The 24,551-nt window shown below is 43.6% G+C and overlaps 1 protein-coding gene across 2 annotated transcripts; it reads left to right on the plus strand.

Moving 5' to 3' along the window:
* Positions 1 to 5: 5 nt before the first annotated feature.
* Positions 6 to 21,748, plus strand: LOC142496167 (THAP domain-containing protein 1-like). Of its 2 annotated transcripts, none has more exons than XM_075602648.1 (5): positions 6 to 172; positions 2,078 to 2,286; positions 14,628 to 14,719; positions 15,950 to 16,145; positions 17,920 to 21,748. In XM_075602648.1, exons 3-5 carry the CDS (start codon positions 14,652 to 14,654, stop codon positions 18,211 to 18,213), a joined length of 558 nt encoding a protein of 185 aa, XP_075458763.1. In that variant the 5' UTR covers positions 6 to 172; positions 2,078 to 2,286; positions 14,628 to 14,651; the 3' UTR covers positions 18,214 to 21,748. The 2 variants fall into 2 exon arrangements, with proteins under 2 accessions (XP_075458763.1, XP_075458771.1); XM_075602656.1 differs by having other exon boundaries at positions 2,137 to 2,286.
* The last annotated feature ends 2,803 nt before the right edge of the window (positions 21,749 to 24,551 follow it).

Here is a 24,551-nt window from a genome sequence, read left to right on the forward strand (position 1 = left end):
TCACGCAGCCTCCACCTCCCCGGCTCGGTGTATTCGGTGGCGGTCGCCATTTTGCTACACCCAGATCCCGCTGCGGGGACCCCCAATACTTGTCCGTGATAGGCAGCAGCATCCCGGACAGCGACCTGGGGAGGCCTGTGCGGGAGCGAGACACACAGCTGGGGTGTCATAGGTATGTGGGACTGATAAGTCTGGTGGAAGGGGAAGACGATATGTACAACTAATGCTAATGTAATACATAATGTATGTCTTCCACTGTCCTTTACAAAATGTGTGTGTGAGATATATATATATATATATATATATATATATATATATATATATATATATATATAATCACACACACACACACACACACACACTATGCATACATATTATATGTTTGCCAATACATCAGTCACGTGAATATGTCTGTTTCTGTATTGATGTGTGTGTATATGTATTGGAAGAAGGAGTAGGCACTGAGTTTGAAGCAGGGGAACCTGCTTAAATTCCCTGTGTTGCCTCTTTGTGACCTTGGGCAAGTTACTTTATCTCCCTGTGCCTCAGGCACCACAAACAGATTATAAACTCTATGGGGGGGACTGTGCCTGCAAAATGTCTCTGTAAAGTGCTCCGAAAAACTAGCAGTGCTATACAAGAACAAACAATTATATAGGTAGTTATATAGTATCTTATCAGTTAGGTAGGGGTGTAGATTTTTTCACATCCTAGTGTTGCGTAGCCGTTGTTCCGTGTTCTAATTCCATTGTGATTTTTAAGACTGTCACTTCATGGTTATTTATGTTCAAGGAATCGATTGCATTCCTTTAACTTATTATACATTGTCATGAGTTCATTGAAGCACCACAGAGGTCTATTAAAGATGATGTCCCACATAGGACAAGTTGACCAATTGGCAGTGGTAGGTCTGATGGGTTATAACTAGATGATTGACCGTTTTAAAACAATAAAAACAGATATAAGTATTTTTAAACAGAACATAGTTACAGTGGAGACTCTGAATTAGGGGATGGTGACTGTCCATCCCAGTGATAACATGGTCAGATTTATGAATGCTCCCTTTGGCCTGTAATTTACAAAGCTGTGCTATTTCATTCAACAACTCTCAGTGGTGGAAGATGCCTTGTAGCCCACTCATGAGCTGCCACGTGTCCTATGGAAGAACAACACAACTTTGTAAATATGGCCTTGATGTCTAAACTTTTAAGTAATAATTTAAAAAAAATTGTCAGATTAAACTTTTTTTACAAAGCGTTTGACAATAATTAAATGTTGTCATGGAACGCTATCAATCGCCCACTTTTATCCTATTAAACATATCACTGCTATTAGTTTAGTTTGGTCCCAGCTCAGAGACCTTTTGCGTTTTCCAAAAGGTTACACAATGTACCAGGGTTAGTCAGTGTATGACGGCTGCCACCAAAGATATTCTAAGCCCTGCAGTGTCATGGCTGCATTTTTTTGCACAGTTTGTTGCAGACACATTTGGAACCGAAGGGGTTAATGTTGGAACAAATGTGTTTTATACTCCATATTATTGCGTCCTGGTTCAGTTTATTTAGGATTATTTGTTTCTAACTCTAGAAGCCTATGTTAGTTTTGATCACATTTACCTGTAATCATAAGCAAACCAACAATGCTCAAGAAGAGTAAGATTAACTTTTTGGAAATCGGTCCCTAGTCAGCAGAATTAATTACAGAGCCGGTCAGTTTTTAAATTACGTTATTAGCAAATAGAAATCTTCATCCTTGTAGAGAAGAAATAAAAAATTGTATCTTATTTAGATACACCGCAACATTAGTTATTTTTGCACACTTAAACATATTGTTAAATTGCAGAGATGCGCAAATCTGTTCCAGTTTCATTCACAAAAGTTAGTTTAAATGTTCATGAAATTTGTGGAACAAAAAAAGTTTATTCAAAAACTTTTGCCAGCTACCAATGGCTAAAATAACACACAATTATAAATGTACTCGCATGAATGTATATAAATGTTTTGCACATCTGTATTTAAATGCATGTTTACTTGTTCCTTTACCCTTGAAAATCACATTATTCTCCTTGTTTTAACAGATGGTATCATACTCATGATCTTTCATAGTTTAATGCAGGAGCTCTTTGACTATTTGTAGGCTGTGGAGTAGATACACGGACAACACATTTTGCAGCATCCTGAAATCTGACAAATACTTGTATTACGTGGTGACAAAACTAGCTGGAGAAAGGGAAATATGAATGATTTTTGGACAGCACAGAAAAGAATGTAAAGAGAGGTTTTACAGGTGAGTGCATTTTATTCTTTCACATTATATATATAGTGTGTGTGTGTTCTCTGTAAAAGCAATCACAAACACACTTCCACGTGGCACTATACGTTTTATTAAATACAATTAAAATGTAAAAATCTATATTGTTAAACTCACAAACTAGCCTTTTTTAAATTGATCATCAAGGTATGAGTACGTTGGTTGCATCTCCAGACACTCAAGTCCACGGATGGTCAGCCTTCCTGGGTTCTCCTGTAGTTCTCTTGCTGGCGTGTACATCAATAGGGGCTACCACTTGAGTGTCCCAGGTCGTGGCTTCGTGACGTCAGAGGAAGTGTTGCTTTTAGGCATACCATTACTATGACGACCCTATGCTTTTTGCGAGTGCTAATCTCGCTTCATCTTTGGGTCTCATAGTTACATATAGTTACATAGTTACATAGTAGATGAGGTTGAAAAAAGACGTACGTCCATCAAGTTCAACCTATGCTATATTTAGACAACAGATACTTTATTCTGTATCTATACTTACTTATTGATCCAGAGGAAGGCAAACAAAAAACCCCATTAAGGGGAAAAATTAATTCCTTCCTGACTCCAAGAATTGGCAATCGAATTAATCCCTGGATCAACATCCTTCCCATGTATACTTATTTGGTATATCCCTGTATACCTTTCCCATCTACAAAGATGCCCAACCTTTTTTTGAACAAATCTATTGTATCTGCCATCACAGTCTCCATGGGTAATGAATTCCACATTTTAACTGCCCTTACTGTAAAGAACCCTTTCCTTTGTTGCTGGTGAAATTTCCTTTCCTCCAACCTGAAGGGATGGCCCCGAGTCCTTTGTACTGCCCGTGGGATGAATAGTTCTTTTGAAAGCTCCTTGTATTGTCCCTGAATATATTTGTATATAGTTATCATATCCCCTCTTAGACGCCTCTTTTCTAATGTAAATAAATCTAATTTAGCTAGCCTCTCCTCATAAGTTAGTATGTCCATCCCCTTTATTAATTTGGTGGCTCTTCTCTGCACTCTCTCTAGTTCCATAATGTCTTTTCTTAGGATTGGTGCCCAAAATTGTACTCCATATTCAAGGTGTGGTCTTACTAATGCTTTGTAAAGGGGCATAATTATGTTTACTTCCCTTCCATCCATTGCCCGTTTGATGCAAGATAAGATCTTGTTTGCCTTTGCAGCTACTGCATGACATTGGGCACTATTGCTAAGCCTGCTGTCTACAAGCACTCCTAAATCCTTCTCCATCAAGGATTCCCCCAATATATCTCCATTTAATTTGTAAATCGCCTTTTTATTCTTGTATCCCAAATGCATAACCTTACATTTATCTGTATTAAACCTCATCTCCCATTTACCTGCCCACGTTTCCAGTCTCTCCTAGTCCTTCTGAAGAGAAATTACATCCTTCTCTGATTCTATTACCTTAAACAATTTAGTATCATCAGCAAAGATGGAGACTTTGCTTTCGATCCCAACCTCAAGGTCATTAATAAACAAGTTAAAAAGCAGGGGTCCCAGTACCGATCCTTGAGGTACTCCACTCACGACTTTAGCCCAACCTGAAAAAGTTCCATTTATGACAACCCTCTGTTGTCTGTCCTTTAACCAGTTTTCAATCCAGGTGCATATATTATTACTGAGTCCAATTTTCTTTATTTTGTACACCAACCTCTTGTGTGAAACCGTATCAAAAGCCTTTGCAAAATCCAAGTAGACCACATCAACTGCATTACCCTGGTCTAAATTCCTACTTACCTCCTCAAAGAAACAAATAAGGTTAGTTTCGCAAGATCTATCCTTCATAAATCCATGCTGACTATTATTAATAATTTTGTTTTCCATTAGGTATTCCTGAATATTATCCCGTATTAAACCTTCAAGTAGTTTCCCTACTATTGAAGTCAGGCGTGCAGGTCTGTAATTCCCCGGTTGTGATCTAGCTCCCTTTTTAAATATAGACACCACATCTGCTTTACGCCAATCTTGTGGTACTGAGCCTGTGGAAATGGAGTCCTTGAATATTAAATATAATGGTTTTGCTATTACTGAGCTTAACTCCTTGAGAACTCTTGGATGTATGCCACCGGGGCCAGGTGCCTTATTTACTTTAATTTTTTCAAGTCGCTTATGAACTTCTTCCTCAGTTAACCAATTGGTCATTAATATGGAGGTTGTGGCTTCCTCCTGTGGCGCTACTATTGAACTTGATTCTTCCCTGGTAAACACAGAGGCAAGGAATTTGTTTAATACCTCTGCTTTTTCCTTATCTCCAATAATCTGCCTACCCTTCACACACTGAAAGGGTCCTATATTTTCTTTTCTCATTTTTTTGTTATTAAGGTACTTAAAGAACTTTTTAGGGTTGACCTTACTTTCTATTGCAATCCTTTTTTCATTATCCATTTTTGCTAATTTAATTGCCCTTTTGCAATTTTTGTTACATTCATTATAATTCTGATACGATGTCTCTGTCCCTTCTGACTGAAAGAATCTAAACGCCTTCCTCTTCTTGTCCATTTCCTCCCCTACCTGTTTATTTAGCCACATTGGTTTTGACTTATTTCTTTTATACCTATTACTCAAGGGTATACACTGATAAGTGTGCTTTTCTAACAATGTTTTAAAGACTGCCCATTTATCTTCTACATTTTTCCCTGCAAAAACATCATCCCATTGTATTACTACTAGATTAGACCTCAGTTTATTAAAATCTGCCTTTCTAACGTTTAAAGTCTTTGTTGAACCCAAGTAATCTGTTTTTTGATAATTTATTTCAAATGAGACCATGTTATGATCACTGTTACCCAAATGTTCCAGTACTTGAATATTTGTTATTACTTCTACATTGTTTGATATGACAAAATCCAGAACTGCCCCTCTCCTGGTTGGTTCCTCAATAATTTGGGTCATATAATTATCTTTAAGCACCCCCAAAAACCTGTTTCCTTTTGTTGTAACGCTAATCTCATTACCCCAGTCTATGTCTGGATAATTAAAATCCCCCATTATGCAAACATGACCCAGTTTTGATGCCTTCTCCATTTGCAAATGTATTTTAGCTTCCTCAATCTCACAGATATTTGGTGGTTTATAGCATATTCCCACAAACATTTTCTTTATACTTTTACCTCCACTGCTAATTTCTATCCACAAGGTCTCTACATTTTCATCATTCCCTTCATAGACATCATCCCTTATAATGGGTTTTAGATCTGGTTTAACATATAGACATACTCCACCTCCCCTTCTATTTGTTTGATCCTTCCGAAAAAGAGAATAACCCTCTAAATTAACTGTCCAGTCATGAGTTTCATCCCACCATGTTTCAGTAATGCCTATGATATCATACTGCTCCCTTGTAGCTATTAATTCAAGCTCCCCCATTTTATCTGTCAGGCTTCTTGCATTAGCAAGCATGCATTTAAGTTTTTTTTCAGCCTGTACTATTATCTTATCTGCTCCTTCCTTTCTGCGCCCACTTGGTTTAGTCTTTAGAAGTTTTCTAGTATTATCTTTATCTACTATGGGTGTCTCACTGCTCGTCAAACTCGCACTTGCCCCCATTCTACCTCCATACCACCTTGTATCCTCCTCTATTACATTTAGTTCATTATCTGTTTCATTCCCCTCCCCCCTCGCATTCGGAAGTATGTATACCCTGGGGTAATTGGCACCTTACCCACCTGATTATTAAACTAATATAATTAAATTGATTATTAAACTAATATAATTAAATGTGGAAGGTAAGGAACAATCGGGCCCACGCCAGTGGCATAGATAGAAATGCGCTGGCCCCCAGGCAACATTTTTCTCAGGGCCCCATTATAAGTGAATATATTCTGTAGATTCAGGTGTGTCCCCCCCCCCCTCCCCGCACTTGTTGGTGGCCCTGCGAGCCCCCCTCTTTTACACCTCATGTATTTCTCTATCCCCTCCCTCTATTCCCCCTTTTTCCTCTCGCACACTCTCCCTTCCACTATCACTCAGAACCCCCCACCCACACTCAATCCTCTCCTCACATTCATTTCCCCCTCCCACCTGGCCACACACACACATACAATCCCCTCCCCCCCCTGCAATACAGTAACCCCCCACAATACACAAGTTAGAATAACCACCTACACGCACACTACAATAACGTCCTCCTCCTCCCCCCCCCACACACACACACACATTGCAATAACCCCCCCCCCCCCCACGCACTCTACAATACCACACACACACACACACACACACACACACTACAATAAACCCCCAGCACTAAAAATAACCCCTCCACACATGCATAGTGCAATAGACCCCTGAGGATGAGCTCTGACTGTGCGTCTGAGGAGTAGAGGTCTGACTGAGCTGCTGTTGAGGCGTCTGATAATGTAAATATGCATAAACAGGGGGAGTAACTTGGTATATTTGCACCGGGGCAAGTTTCACCAACTGCGCATCCCCCCCCCCCCCAGCACTCTTACAGACACTGAGGCACACACAGTACACTGACAGAGCAAACTGTAACTGATAAATTTACACACAGCACTGACAGACCCAAACACACCCAGCAAATTGACACACAAATACACACAGCATACCTTCCCACAGCAGCACATAGTAACTCCTCCCCCTAATGTCGCAGGACCGGGCAGAGCTCTGCATCTCTCTGCCTCAGTTCCACCCCCAGCCTCTGCAGCCTGCTCTCTCTGCAACACCCAACCCCCCCCCCTCCCTCCCCCTCGCAGCTCCCAGCTCCCAATCCAGCTTTAATGTTGTGCTGTGAGCACTGACTGAAGCTATAAAGCCTCGGCCAGGGTGGCACTGAGCGGGCGGGCGCACTCATGCTGGCCGCTATGAAACACATTGAAGCAATGTGTGTGGCCAGCGTGAGCAAGAGCCTGCTCCTGCTCGGCGCTTAGCTGCTTGCAGAGCAAGCAAATTTGAATTTGTCGTCTGTAAGCGCGTCACGTGAGCGGTTTGCCCAATGAGGGCCAACCAGCTCCGTGACATCATGGCCGCGCCACCCTAATCGCCCCCGCGCGCGCACCTAGCCGGCCACAAATCTCCCGGCCGAGCAGGGAGGGTGACATCACCGCGCATGAGCGCCAGCGTGCCCGCTCCCTGCCTGGTTGCAGCCTAAGGCCCGGACATGTTTGCTGCGTGCTTGCAGAAGCGTGCTGACGCGCGCTCCTGCTCAGCACTGAGCCCCTACAGCCGCAATTAGAGCGGCTTTAGTAGGGGCTCACCTGCGCTTCCGCGTGCTTGCGGAAGCGCAGGTCTTGGGGGAGTTTAAAATTCCCCCGCTTGCCGACGAGACAGGCCGGTCACGTGAGCGCTCCGTGACGTCACTGGCCCGCCCCCGGCCAGTGACGCGTCCGCCCCCGGACCGCCCCCTGACGGCTGCTGAGAGCGCTTGCGGTAAGCAACCGCAAGGCCAGGGAAAGCACCCGCTTTCCCTGCGCCTCAGCGCGCCAGCAGGGACCATGGACTCGGCCTTAGTCACCGCCAGGAGTAGGCCTGCTGGCAAGTGGCTGTTAAGGGGCCCGGAGGAGGACTCCGACTTCAGTGGTCGGTCGGCTACACAGCTGGGCCAAATGTCCCGGCTCTCCGCCCCTGTCAGTGGGCTCCCCAAGAGTGCGGGCCCCCGGGCTTTGCCCTTGCTGCCTGTGCTATAGCTACGCCCCTGGCCCAGGCTCTCCAACTGTGAAGCTTCAAAGTGTAAGAATCACCTTGTAGCTGGTAGTTTAGGAGCACTCCATAAATCTCCTACATGAGATTTACCAAGGGAGATCCCTTGACAAAAAATAGTAAATAAACAGATCAGCACACTGGGAATCTATTAAAATGATATTTGAGGACAAGGTGCAAAAATACAAATTGTCAAAACATATACAAATATACTTAAAAAAACATCCATAAGAAAAACGCAAAATACCCCAAATGTAATACTTAAAAACACATGGTTGCGCAGACTGTTGCTAGCCGCTACGGTAATTAATGATTTTTTATTGATATGTGTGTTTTGATCATAGTGTACATGAGCAGAGGGTCTCCTGAGTTGAACCGCATTGGTTTCAGCCTTGGGGACCCCCTACTTCATGAGATACAGGCCCCGTTATGGGGTAACGGTATCCCCCTGCAGGAATTAAATCCTCCGGTCACGTGACGCGGGAGCTTTAAAAGCACAGGGGATACCGGGACCCCATAACGGGGCCTCATGAAGTAGGGGGTACCCGAGGCTGAAACCAATACAGTTCAGCTCAGGAGACCCTCTGCTCATGTACACTATGATCAAAATCAATATTCTTAATGTACGATCGCCTGTAAGAGCCATTCATGGATTCGCATTATGCTTTTTTTTTCAGTCAGCTATCGCGCTTTAGATTTTTAAGCATGATAGCAGGAGGAAAAAAACAGCTCGCGCGATCGGGCATGTTTTTGCCCGCACGGACCAAAATGCGCTTCACTTCTTAGTCTGGCTTCATTTTTTATCGTGGGATTACAAATCTCCCAATCGGGCAAAAAAGCTCACTGCTTGGTGAATCCCCCCCAAGAGTCAGACACACACACCCAGTCACACCCACACCCAAGGTCGCGCCCAGCGTCGCACCCACAGTCGCGCACTCAGTCACACTTGCGTGCCCCCAGTCGCACACGCACTTGCGCGCACCCAGTCGCACACACTCACGTGCGCACCCAGTCGCACACACACACTTGCGCGCTCCCAGTGGGCCACACGCACCGAGTGGCGCGCACAGCTAGTCACACGCGCGTACGCACGCACCCAGTCGCACACACCCAGTTGCACGCACGCGCACACAGTCGCATGTGCGCGCACCCAGTCACGCACCAAGACACACGCACACAGTAACACACATACACACACCCAGTAACACGCGCACACACACCAGGTCACACGCACACACACCAGGTCACACGCACACACACACACACACCAGGTCACACACACACGCACACACACACCAGGTCACACGTGCACACACACACCAGGTCACACGCACACACACACACCAGGTCACACGCACACACACACACCAGGTCACACGCACACGCACACACCAGGTCACACGCACACACACCAGGCCACACGCACACACACACACCAGGTCACACGCACACACACACACCAGGTCACACGCACACACACACACACCCTGCTGGTGTGCGCACACATGCACCCAGTGACACGCACACGCACTTAGTTGCCCGCACACCCAGTCACAAGCACACCCAGTCACACGCACACACCAGGTCACGAGCGCACACACACACACCAGGTCACGCGCGCGCACACACACACCAGGTCACGCGCGCGCGCACACACACACACACACACCAGGTCACGCGCACACACACACACACCAGGTCACACGCGCACACACGCACACCAGGTCTCGTGCGCGCGCGCACACACACCAGGTCACGCGCACGCGCACACACACACACCAGGTCACACGCACACACCAGGTCACACGCACACACACACACACCAGGTCACACGCACACACACACACCAGGTCACACGCACACACACACACACACACACCAGGTCACACGCACACGCACACACACCAGGTCACACGCGCACGCACACACACCAGGTCACACGCGCACACACACACACACACCTGGTCACACGCACACACACACACCTGGTCACACGCACACACACACACACACCAGGTCACACGCACACACACACACCAGGTCACACGCACACACACACACCAGGTCACACGCACACACACACACCAGGTCACATGCCCACACACACACCAGATCGCGCACACACACACACCAGGTCACGCGCACACACACACACCAGGTCACACGCATACACACACACCAGGTCACACGCACACACACTCGCGCGCACCCAGTGGCGCACACGCACCCCTGGTGTGCGCACACATACACCCAGTGGCGCGCGCACGCACCTAGTTGCCCGCACACCCAGTCACAAGCACACCCTGTCACACGCACACACCAGGTCACGTGCACACACACACACACCAGGTCACGCGCACGCACACACACACCAGCTCACGCGTGCGCGCGCACACACACACCAGGTCACACGCACACACCAGGTCACACGCACACACCAGGTCACACACACACACCAGGTCACACGCACACACACACACCAGGTCACACGCACACACCAGGCCACGTGCACACACACACACCAGGTCACACACACACCAGGTCACACGCACACACACACACCAGGTCACACGCGCACACACACACCAGGTCACACGCGCACACACACACCAGGTCACACGCGCACACACACACCAGGTCACACGCGCACACACACACCAGGTCACACGCGCACACACACACCAGGTCACACGCGCACACACACACCAGGTCACATGCATACACACACACACACCAGGTCGCACACACACACACACACCAGGTCGCACGCACACACACACACCAGGTCACACGCACACACACACACCAGGTCACACGCACACACACACACACCAGGTCACACGCACACACACTCGCGCGCACCCAGGGGCGCTCACGCACACGCACCCCTTTGGGGTGCGCACACGCAACCCGTTGGTGTGGGCACACACGCACCCAGTGGCGCCCGCACCTAGTTGCCCGCACACCCAGTCACAAGCACACCCAGTCACACGCACACACCAGGTCACGCGCGCACACACACACACATGTCACGCACGCGCGCACACACACACCAGGTCACGCGCACACACACATCACACGCGCGCACACACACATGTCGGTCGCACGCACACACACACACCAGGTCACACGCACACACACACACACCAGGTCACACGCACACACACACACCAGGTCACACGCACACACACACACCAGGTCACACGCACACACACACGCGCGCACCCAGGGGCGCTCACACACACGCACCCCTTTGGGGTGCGCACACGCAACCCGTTGGTGTGGGCACACACGCACCCAGTGGCGCACGCACCTAGTTGCCCGCACACCCAGTCACACGCACACACCAGGTCACGCGCGCACACACACACACATGTCACGCGCGCGCACACACACACCAGGTCGCGCGCGCACACACACACACCAGGTCGCGCGCGCACACACACACACACCAGGTCACGCGCGCGCGCACTCACACCAAGTCACGCGCGCGCGCGCACACACACACACACACACACACCAGGTCACGCGCGCGGTCACACGCGCGCGCACACACATACCAGGTCACACGTGCGCGCACACACACACACCAGGTCGCACGCGCGCACACACACACCAGGTCGCACGCGCACACACCCAAACCCAGTCATATACACACCCACACCCAGTCATATACACACCCACACCCAGTCATATACACACCCAGTCATATACACACCCACACCCAGTCATATACACACCCACACCCAGTCATATACACACACCCACACCCAGTCATATACACACACCCACACCCAGTCATATACACACACCGACACCCAGTCATATACACACACCCACACCCAGTCATATACACACCCACACCCAGTCACACATGAGGAATTCAAAGTTAGCATAAATATATTAGTGCAAAAAGCTAAAACGGGGTGTGTGCCATGTACGTCTGTTCTTAGCCACACTTCTTTGTGTTTTGTCATTGAAATTGTGTTTTGATTTTTAATTAAAAACATCACCATCACAAATACTATTTGTGTGACAAAAGACAGAAGTTTCACTTAAAATGCGCGTGCTCACACGCACACAAAATGTTTTTCTTGCAATGCAATGGACCATATTTATGAAGCAGTCTTTTGCCTTAAGTCGCCTTCCCGACCCTGAAAGACAAATTGCAGGCCATTTAAGGCAGTAATGTGTGTTCCAGTTGTTGTCTTAGGGCACCGGCTGCTTTATAAATACTGGCCAATATCTGATATGGGTGACTTGATAGTTGTGCTTGAGGGCTTGCATATATTCTTTATGATGTCATAATCCTAGCAGCCAATCAGGGAAAAGGCTTTACACAAGACAAGTTAATGCCTCTCAATTACTTGTAGCTTATTTCCACATTGCCATTGACATGTTCATTTTACATCACTGATTGTAACCTGGTGCTGCTCAAATTGTGTATGTGCTGTACCATTTCACTTTTGATAATTGATATGACATCAGGAGATGCTTAAAATTGCTGTGGAGAATAGTCCACTCCCTAAAATTATGGGAGACCCTGAACTTCAAATACAAACTAACTTCTAATGGGTCCCTGATGACGCCACTGTGGGGGAACACGGAATTCACCACAGGCCTATCCAAATATGCGTTCATGTATTGGTCAGTAGCAGGATTATCTAGAATAATAGACTTGAGTCAGAATCTCGACCGTAAAGTCAGACAGTTTGAATACTTCACCACAGAGAAAAACATCCCCAGAAGTGAGTTATTTCACTATTTACAACTACGAGCATTTTTCTCACAGACAAATCTAAATGTCTCTCTCACAAGGTTTGAGAGGCTTTGTCTAGATGGGGAGGGCCAAAAAAAGTTGATCTCTCATCTATATCCACACCGTAGTCTATTAAAATACACGGCAAAGTGGGAAATGGAGTTAAATGAAACTTTGGAAGATGACTGGGAAGAAATATTTGAGGCTGCAGCGACATGCTCAATAAATACATCTATTAAAGAAAACGCTTATAAAGTGTTATTCCCCGACATGCCCCAGGGGCTGCTGGGAGAATGCATCGTTTTTACACATGTGGTGGTCCTGCCCAAAAGTCCTGGGTTTCCGGAAAAGGGTGGCGTCATGGGCACAGCGGATCTTGGGCACAACCATCAGGCCAGATCCATGGGCCTGCCTTCTCAGTAGGCCTATGGGGACTTTGTCAGGAGTGGAGAATAAGTTGTTCACTGATATATATATATATACAAAGCCACTAGATGTGAGATGGCCTTTATATGGACAAAATATCGTCCATCTCAAATATCAAACAGAGAATCTGGTTTACTTGTGGAAAGGAGATGAAGGGCTTTCTTAATGACACATGCGCAAAATTCCAGAGGGTCTGCCAACCCTGGCTAAATCACATAGGCAGCTCTTCACTGACCGTAAATACAATCTTGCTGTAATTGAAAGCTGTATAGTGATGCTATTTTGATATAAAAAAAACAACTGGTCTGAAACTTCTCTCGGCACATTCGTTAATATGTAATCTTATCTGACTCTTGGTCCTCCCTGTCTTCCTCCCCCCCCCCCCTTTTTTTCTTTTGTATCCCCAACCCCTTCACTCTTAAGTGTAAATTTGAAAATGTCAAAAAATAAATTGAATTTTTTTTTGAGGTGGAAGAGACACAGAGAGTGATGTTATAAACCCGTTGATGGGGAAACAAAATATAAAGATAGGTAGGGACTAATTGCCCATATTTACTGAGCGCTACTCTTCCATAAGACAATTTCAGTCCCAGAAGAACCGCTAAAGTCCAAGGGAATTTAGAACCAAGAATAGAATTTAGGACTAAAAGTGCTTTTTATGATCTTTCAAAGCCAGATGACCTCCGTTCTATCAACATTGATGCAATATATATATATATATATATATATATATATATATATATATATATATATACATACATACATACATACATACATACATACATACATACATACATACATACATACAGTGTTCGACAAACCTATACATTTGGTCGCCCCGGGCGAGTGGATTTAACCCCCGGGCGAGTAAATATTGGCCCAAGCAGCACACGTTTGGTACTGTGTGGCGAGTAGATTTTTTGGTGATTTGTCAACCACTATATATATATATATATATATATATATATATATATATATATATATATATATATATATATATATATATTCAAAAATGAATAGACTATACCGTTCTGTGGCTAGCAAAATGCTTTTATTCTTGCGAGCTCTCGAGATACACTGATCTCTTCCGGCTCCAACCCAGTTGCACTAGTAATAAAGCATGATGGGAGATACTCACCATACTCCAGGCACTCACCGGATTTAAATTATTAATTGCAAATGTAATGAGTCTCTCACTCCTATTATGTTTGTATATAGATAGTGTTTTACTTTGGACCTCATTACCCTCTCTCGCTTTTTTTTTTATATACAGATGTAGCAGGCTTTATTGTTATGCAGTTTGGGGTATAGTATCACAACATATGCCATCAAACGAAAACAATGCAGCCTGCTATGTATGTATGTATGTATGTATGTATGTACGTATTCACACCTTTGTCACCATATATAACAAAACTTGTATTCTGATTCTTTTATGTTCATCTTTATTTATTTATTTTCTCTTCCCCTTAAAGGATCTCTTTGTATGGCATTTTACAATGCCCGCATGTGCGGCCATTAACTGCAGAAGCCGGCAGACCCGTGGCTGTGGAAAGTCATTTCATCGGTAAGTACTATAGATGTGACCAAAAGCAACTTGAGGAGATGAAACAGAATGACCCCTAAACAGAACAAGAGACCAAACTTCTTATTTGAACTTTTTGCTGCCAAGGTAGTTTGTACATGCATGACCAAGAGAATTTTCACATTTTTACTAAACGATTTTTATATAATAAATTGTCATGTTCAACTTTTATTTGGGGTTGGTCACAAGTGCATATTTGGTCATGTAACCTAATATGCCAGAAACAAATGCATAAATAAAGAATAATTACTACGAGGGGGAAGAAAAGTATTTATTACTGTATAAGGTTTTTATTGTGTCACGCAAACAAAATTTGAATTGTAAAGAGGTATACTATCACAGTGGATACTTTCAAAAGAAACAAAATCATACCTCAAAGACACATGTAAACAGAACATGGTCTGATACAATCACTCTTCCACAAAAGGCACACAGTATCAGAATATAGTATAATACCAGCTAAGGTCACAAGTAGGCAAATCGTATATATTGAAATCCCATCCAAAATATTGAAGAGTCCCACAGTCGCAATTGCTGGAAGAACCTGCAACTTTTCGCTTTTTCGCTCTTGCTTACTCAAGGGGTCCCAAGGATAAGTGATTGTGCTGGGCCCAGTTTTAATAATAAATATTCTTTAAAAGCAGCAGTACCCCACACCCCCCAACAAAAATAAAGGTATGTTTCTTTTTCCAGGGCTTGCAAGGAAAAACAAACCGTGGGATTCACTAGGCGCTGAAGTGGGGTATCGCACCCTGAGGGTTCAATATCCTGCATCCCGCGTTAGTGAATCTCCCCCAAAATTGGCTGCGGGTCACCGAATCAGAAGCTGCAAGTCATCTCATGATGTCACAGCTTTTTTTTGCCTGCTAGAGTGAGGCTAACCCCGGATAAGCATTATTTTAAGGGAATTTCAAAATATTGAAGAAAACCAGGAAGCCACACTGAGTGCCCACGTTAGGCTGTCTTTTTTTCCCTTGTGTATTGCTTATTTGAAAAAATTGTGCAATCTGTCGTGTATGAGAGTGGGTAACACAGAAGTATTGATTTTATATCCCCCGATCTGTGAATGAATGTTTCTGGTGTCTATGGTGCAGGCAGTATTATTTGTCCGCTGTCCCAGCACTGCTTCTCATGACTTACTTGTCCCATGGCATTTCTTCCGAGTTGGAAAGATTAGACATCATTAACGTTACAACAAGCAACTGCTTTTAGGTTTCCTCACGGACGACCAGATGTTTTGAAGAAATGGGTGACGAACATGAGACGTGATATATTTAAGCCATCCTCAAAGGCCGTGCTGTGCTCAGATCATTTTGAGGAGTTCTGTTTTGATAGGACTGGTCAGACTATCCGACTCCGGACAGATGCCGTGCCAACCATGTTTACATTTCCGGAAAGAATGAAAAAGGTACCGGTGTATTCTTGTGCTATTTGCTTATCGGAAGCACAGAGTGTAGTCTGAATAGGTTGGACCATTTAAGTGCTTTTATTAAATCTACTAAAGAGATTGATGTGAATGCAGTTTTGATGCATTGATTAGCTTGTACTACAAGGGTTACAAAGTTGTACTGTCCATTTCCGAAAAGCCTCTTCATCACTGCAGTTTACCTACAGAGTTATTAAACGGCAGACATGGGAATAAATTGAACTGCCATCAATTTCAATATCTCATTCTTGACTGAGTGCCCTAAATTGGTCACAGGTCAGAGTAGCTGCAACTCCATTCCATGTTTTTTACATTATCTTATCTCTCCTCCTCATCTAGATCGCCATTACAAATTCAACCTGGTTTCTTTATATGTAAAACTAAAAGCAGGAATCCCTCTTAGCCATTTTCCCCCCTGTTTTACCTTTTGTGCAAAGGCAGGGGTGAGGGGCTCCGGCTCCGCGAACTGTGGTGTTTCTCCGACCTTTTGAAGACCACCCCAAGCTCTTTTTTTTCCAAATACACCACGTTTAAGAACGTGGCTGCTGGGTCTGCAAACCAACCGAAAGCTTTCTATTGAGTTACTCTGTGGTCATATTTGTACTTCCTGCTCTATGCCAGCAAAATTATAAAAAAGGCAATATTTCAGGAACGGTGGGTCCCCCTGAGCTGAACTGCATTCCCTCGACCTCCATGGACCCCCTGGTTCCCAAAATATTACACTATTTCATTTTGGCAGTTTTACAAAAAGGTAACTGCTAAAAACATTTTTTCTTCAGAGAAAAATCTCATCAAATTTGTTAAAAAGGTGCTTACTTTTCAGGTACCATAATTAATGTAGTAATCCCCCAACTATTATTTATTTATTTTTTTATACCTTGTATTTGTTTTAGCAGAATGGCGATGCTCTATTTTTAGGAACTCACCCACTCCTTCCCTTTTATCCTCCGCCCTGGTTCCTGAGTTATTTACGTTTTGCCAGGTGTGTTCCTAGTTCATTTTGCGAAATCAATATGGCTGCCATCCAAGCCTCACTTCCACGGGCCAATAGGAAGTGGCAATGTGATCAGTGCGTGACATTGTGGCTTCCTATTGGACGCATGTGGCGGCCATCTTCGGTTTTATGTTCACTTCACGGGTACCTAAAAAGGTGAATATCTCGGGAACCGTGTGGTTATCGGAGCTAGTAATAGAGCTGTTCAGCTCCATGGGACCCCCTGTTTTCGATTCTGTAAAAATGAAATGCCTAATAAATGGGGGGTGGGGAAGGGTTGCTACTTTTAAGGTACATATGTGAGTTTACAAGAATTCTGCAGTTTGAAAAAATGTTGTGGTTTTTTTTTTATGTTTCTAAAATTGCATGTTTTGGCTAATATAATAACAAAGTGCACATATCTAGTGTTTTTATAATACTTATATTTTTGCAGCCAGTAGCTTTTCAGCATTGTGACCTGGACATTTTATATTTTCATAGCCATGATTCTTGTTTGAATAGTTTTTGTACCGTGTCTCTCGCCTTTAGGTACTCTCTCCTCTTTTCCTAAGAACCCCAAACACTCTGCTACTTTACCTTCTTGACGTGTTTCCTCTACTATTCACCATATCACCATATTTATTTATTTTTTGCCCCTTTTTTAAAATCAATGTTTCTTCTGTCAAGTAAGTTACTTCCAGCAAACGGGGAATGGGAAAAAGGGAACGGCGATATCGGGCATGGTGCAGCATACATCACTTGGTGCTATGTGTCCCTTTTCAGGATAGAAAGCTGTACAATCCTGTTCCTGCGCAGCAAGATACCAAGGAGCAGCAAGATATCAAGGAGCAGCCTCCCTCTCCACCTCTACCATCTTCCGATGAGATAATAACAATGCAGGAGCCTGTTGAAAAATGTGTGACAGCGGAGCACGATTATTGTATCACAGACAGTCCACGGGCTCTGAAAAGGAGGCTTGATGAAGCCCTGAGCACTCTGAACAGTGTGAAACGGAGGCTGAAAGTCACCCAGCAAAAGTTCAGAAAGCTAAAGTTCAAGGTTCAGTCTCTAGAATGAACTGAAGATCCTGTGTAGGGAAAAGGACTTCACATGAAAAGCTTTTTATATATATATATATATATATATATATATATATATATATATATATATATATAATCTCGTATGTAAAAATCCATAATTTGCAGCCTTCTTTGCTTTAGCTGTGTTTATATGTCTGAAATTGGCTCCCTATTCACATTATGTACATATGAATATATATATATATACCGTGTGTGTACACACACGCACAATTGTTTAAAGCCAATGACATGCAAATATACAAAGGGCCCCTGTTATAGCAAACTTAAAGAACCAATTGCCCCTTTTAGGTATTATTTTCTCCGTATTGATTAATGTTGGGAGGGGGGTTGGGGGGGGGGGCGATGACTTTGGAGCTGACCTGCACTGCTTTAAGCTCTGGGGACCTCCCAGTTGCCGAGATTGATGCCAATTTGGGAAATCTAAATGGCTTCCAAATCGGCCTTGGTCCCATGGCCCAATGAAGCAGGAACACCCTTTTTTTTTTTTATTTTTTATTATAAATCCCAGAAATAAAGGAGACTGTATCTGATATTTTCCTATACTCTTGACAAAATTTAGACAAGAACTGGTCTTTACTAGAATAGTAATTGCCCCTATTAAACCCAGGTTGCATTTCTTGATATCTCTTTGTTATAGGATTGAAGCAGTGGGTCTCAAGTGCCGAACCCCAATAATTTCCGCTCCGTGAACCCCCTGCTTCCCGAGATACCTTCGTAGGTGCTGCATAGTTTAAATGTCCAGGTCACACGGGCCAATAGGAAACTGCAACAGATGACGTCTGTGCTTCCTATTGGCCTGTGTGACTGACGGTCATCACGGAGAGGTCTGATAGCGCCAGGCCGTCGGTACACATAACAGCGGGTCACCCATATACTGAGTCTGCCCAGACTCCGCCCACTGGGCATGTGCCTTGGTCCTAATGACTGTGAGGTATCTCGCTCGGGCAAGGGCAAAAAGGTGCTCAAAAACATCCACTACCATTTGTAGCCTCACTTTACCAGGACTGTAGCATCACCCCACAGAACAAGTAGAGGTCCCACTACAAGAGCCACGCTCCTATACCCAGGATACCCCCCACCCAATTCTGGGAACACTGACCCAGGCTACACCCTGGGAATCCTAGCCTGACTTTGTTAGGAGGGTAGCTACCCCCCAGAGCAACTAGGGACCCCCCCCCCCCCCCCAAGAGCCACGGTCTTATGCCCGGGATACTGGCCATGCACGCCTGGGGTCACGGACCCAGACTACACCCTGGGAATCCTACCCTGAACTCACTAGTGGGTAGCGTCTGAGCAAATATCCCAATATACCGCAGGTCACAAGTTACACAAACCAGGTGGGCTAACACTCCGTCATGAGAATGGAGCGATTTGAACAAGGGTTTAATCTAGGGAGTGCAGTACACAAAATATACACACAGTCAGCATCAGTAAATTAAAGGGGAGGGTATTATAAATGACAGAGTTAATCTTTTTGACACTTGCAAGGGGTCAGTTTCACGTGGGGAAGCAAGAATAAAGTCTTTGGCATGGTGCCACAGAGAGCTCACAGCATGTAAAATGTCTTCTCCCGGTGAGTCTCAACTGACAGGCTAAGCTAGCTCTTTTTAGGAAATTGGCTCCATTCAAGCCTATGGAAGTTCGCTGCACCAATCAGGGACTTGTTGCTAGGGCCCAATCAGGGGACTGTATCATGCTGACCTCATAGCCCTGCTCTAGGGTAGGGGGCGGGGCTTGTAGCGGGCCCCTGCGCAGGGAGTGGGAGATGCTGGAGTCTGGGAGAGGTATTAAATACATCAAATATCCAAACAGCGCTCAAATGTACAACAATTTACCAATGATAATTGAATGTTCAAGGCTAAAACAAAGCCTAAAAGTCCAAATCAGGGGGAGTGCTTCTTCAAGAGTACTCCCAAACTCTCATGAAATAGAAGAAAAAACTGTAGAAATGAGAAGAGCACAACAAACACCCATCTAACTTGGGAATGATTCCCACTCACATTCTTAGGTGCTGCATTCAGCACTAGGACTCAGCGTTTTATTGTTTCAGTCGTCAGGTTCTGTGTGGGGCTTCTCCTGGCAGCTCCTGTGTATTTCCTCACTCCTTTCCAGCCGGTGCCTCTGTCCAGGGAGAGGGAGGTGCTGGGGTCTGGGAAAGTGGTGCTGGGGTATGGGAGGGGGGCTGGGGCAGCCCCCTCCGTCACAGCCTGCAAGACATTTAAATGTCGCCATTATGTTAGGCACAGAAATTCCCTGGCTGTAGAGATCCCTACGAAGGTAAATATCTCTGGAAGCAGGGGGTCCTCAGAGCTGAAATAAATGGGGTTCAGCTCCAGAGACCCACTTCACTCCTATAACCATAGAAGAAACAAGCAATACAACCTGCTTTAAGTGCATATTCCCCTCTGAAAACATGTATTTATTATAGCAGAGGTTATAGTAGAGTATCCTGCAAAGTCTTGCAACACACTAGTGGGTCAATAAGATGATAAACAAAATGAGTGGATGAGATAACTTCACAGGTTTGTATCAATTTTTTTAAGTATTTTTTTTATTTCATTCATTTGTTTTTCAGAAGTCACTGTTTTTACAGAAACGTAGATGTAGGTAACACCAGCTGCAGTCACATTGTTTGCCTTTGTATTTAAGACCATGTTTTTGACAATGAGTAAGAAGATTCAGGGCTCAGCACCGCCCTTAACAGATGAACAAACCATGTATTATTGATAAGGGCTATGCTAAGCCCTGCAATGTTCTTGCTCATTGTCAAAAACATATCTTGAATAAAGAATTATAACGAAACAAAAACTGCCTGTAAACTGTTATGTTGTTCCCGGGAAATGGTCTGCTTTACATGATATAATAAATAACCAAAAAATGTGACCGTGTGGCTAAATATAAGTAATTAAACATGGTATAGATTGCCACCATGCGGTCTGGAACTATGGGTGTGGGGGGTGCTGCAGTCCCCTTACATGATGGTAATGTATGTATGTTAGGGATTTTGTATGTACAGCACCCCCATCCAAAAAATAGTTCCTGCACTCCGGGGTGCCACTGATAATCCTAATTACCTTATATAACATGGTCTCATTTTTATGTTTTGTTCAAACCGCGTGCTCTGTATCTGTCAGTTCTGTGTACAAGACACTTCTACTGTAAAGGCGGCTTTTCAGCTTTGCTGAATGGAGCACTGATTTGTTCAACTCCCAGCAGCCCTGATTCATAATAGGTTATAGGCCATATTTACCAAGCAGGGCTGACCTGTAAGGCACCCCGTGGTCCATTCAAAGGAATTATGATTTAGCACTGCTTCGTATATATGGCTCTATGTACCACACATCAAAAAGTATTTCCTGGCTTCTGCCCAATAAGTATAAAACAGATTCGCTGTAAATGTGTTTATATATTTATATTATGTATGTATTTTGTCATCATTTTGATGAACTGTTTTAAACTTTGGCTATCTTGTTTTTCTTCTCTAATATGGATTAAATCCTTGAAGCAGTCAATCATTTCACAACATGCTTGTATTTCAAATTGAAAGAAAGGGAGGAAAAATGTTTTCATTGTTTTGAGGAAGACCAGACGTTTCCTCTGAATTCTGTATTATTATTATTTTGTTTAATTTATTGCTTCACCTGTTTCACCAAAAGTGCTTTTGGTACTTTTTACATTTTTAGCTTTTCTATCTCCTTTGCATTTTAAGAGATGCACTAATATGAGTTTTTTTAATTAAACCTGATTGGTGCACTACCGTATGGACCTTTAATGGGAGTTCGCGTGTGATGGTATCCTCGATGGGCGCTATTGCAGTTTAATGAATAACCCTCATAAGTGTTGCAAATAAATATGTTCACTCGGGCTGGTGTGATATATAGCACACATTATCATGCATTGTGATCAGGTTGCTTTTTAGCTCATGTTTATCTATGTGACCTGACATTTACTGCAGATCAATATGTTGCTAACTCCATTAAGCAGCGAATAGATTAACTCTGTATTTGGTTTTATATTTGGGTTTTCTGTCTCTGTTTGGCCCGTTGTCTGGGGGCTTGGTAGCTTTCTCAGATATTTTTTTTTTTCCCCTTCATTTGAAAGAAACTGAACTCTGCTCCAACTCTGGGAAGCTTCACAGCATATTGAATAGGAGGCATTGTCCCCTATTCATTTTTAGGATATGTGGGATAAAGCACAGTTATTGATGCAGTAACATTCATTTGAATAGTGAGGTTTCTCATTTAAATAAATTTATAAAAATATATATATATATATATATCCTATATAACACCTGTGTACAGACACATTACTTCAATAAATGAACCCTTTCACTCAAGGAGGGCATGTCCGGCAAACCTCAACGTGGAGCCTCAAATGAAATGGGCGAGTCCACCCGTAAACAAGCGCTTAATACAATAACCGTCTAAAAGAATTTTAACAGAACTTACAAAAATATTGTTTTTAAAGTTGCATGGTAATGAAATAAAAAAAAGTACAGTAGGAGTCACTTGCTCACTAAAAGGAGAAACCAAACCAACATGACGTTCCACACGGCATCACACGCCAAGCCACTACCAGTAACGGGGCACAGGCGGTTTTCCGAAGTTACCACAAACAATGGGAACTCAACCAACAAATGAATCTCTACAGCTAAACAGAAGCAAAGGTTGAGGATTTCTCATCGGTAATGTTCTTTGGCTGGTATACTGTAGCTCAGTATAGTATAGTGTAACTCACTGCAGGATAGGATTCACTGCATCAACATTTCCATTTTGTTTATAAGCCCTTAAGAAATGACTTATTAAGCACTATTTTGTTATACTTTTTGAATTGGGCATTTTGAGTGGGACTGCACCATTATAATTATCCTTAATCACATGTATTATCAGGACTGGAACATTTAAATGCCAGAGAAACTTACCCTTTTAGGATTCTGGGTATTTGGCTCCCATAGTTCAGGTTATCCCGTGCCATGAGGGGGCTTTTTCCATGGTATTGAAAGCTGTCTAATGCCACCCGGCCTGTCCCTGTGACCTCACATTTAAACGAGGTTAGTGCCTAAGTCTAAGTGTTTACAAGAAAAATCAGCATATTCTAAGCTTCAGTAAGTTATAAGGTGAGGTTCTAGTTTACTATAGCCAAAATGCACTGCTAGCTTGCGTTCTTTGTTGGCAAATATTGCAAAATGTATTCTGTTTGGACTGCGCTCTTGTCTGTCAATGGTTAACATAAGTAATTCAACGTGATTGTAGATAGAATTATTTGATCGCCTTCGTTTAAATAAACATGAAGAAATCATTTGAAACTAAATGTGTTCCTTTTAATATACCAATAAATGCACTTTGAATTTTCACTCTGTATATTAAGTTGCTTTAGAATCAAACATTAGTGCAAATTGTTATGCCGTTACAATATGCATTGTAAAGGTCTTGCATTGGTCAAAGTATTGTTGCCATTAATTGGTGCCATGATGCATTGACTATTTAAAAGGATTTTGCTGCGTTGTCTCATGGTGACATTTGCCCAAGCGCGAGGACTGATTCTTGTGTATTAATCTTTCACTTGTGCCTTTTCTTTTCTTTTTTTTTTTTACTTTAATTTCAAGTCAATTTATTCCCTGAAGGATTTATATTACTAATATAATTCATTATTCTTGTGAACGAAAAAAGCTGCCCTAGTCTTATATCCAGGCCAACCCTTGTTCTACTGCTATTTGCCCCCAATGTCCAAGCATTACTGAGAATAATATGCCATGATCAAAATGTGTGTGTTTTTTTTTTACTTTACAATTTATCAGTCTAATTGACTTATTTACAACGATGTAATCACCCTTAAAGTAACTATCTTACTTATTTATATCTTGTGAACATGTAATATGCAACGTTTCTCGTCGGGAACACCACATGTAAGCTGATCAGCTGCTTAAGGTACTGTTTGATGGCGCCATAATTAGGGACAAAAGACAGAGCAAAGGCCTGTGGCTTTTTTGTTTGTTTGTTTTTTCACCATGGGAATGTTAAGTTACAGTAGAATTATTCAAAATACTGATACTTATCTAATTTGTTTGAATGTGCCAATTGTCAACATTTAACCTAAACTTCAAATACAAATATAGGATGAATATGTCCGCTGACTAAGTTTGGAAAAAAACACATAAAACGGGAGCAAGGGATTAGATAATGAATAATAATAAATATGAATATATATATATATATATATATATATGTGTGTGTGCAATCTTGACCAGTGGGGGTAGGGAAACTAGCACAAATGATCACAGAGCCTGATAAAGCCGTGGCATCGGCGAAACATGTT

Source organism: Ascaphus truei, chromosome 1 (genome assembly GCF_040206685.1).
Source record: "Ascaphus truei isolate aAscTru1 chromosome 1, aAscTru1.hap1, whole genome shotgun sequence".
NCBI classification, from domain to species: domain Eukaryota; kingdom Metazoa; phylum Chordata; class Amphibia; order Anura; family Ascaphidae; genus Ascaphus; species Ascaphus truei.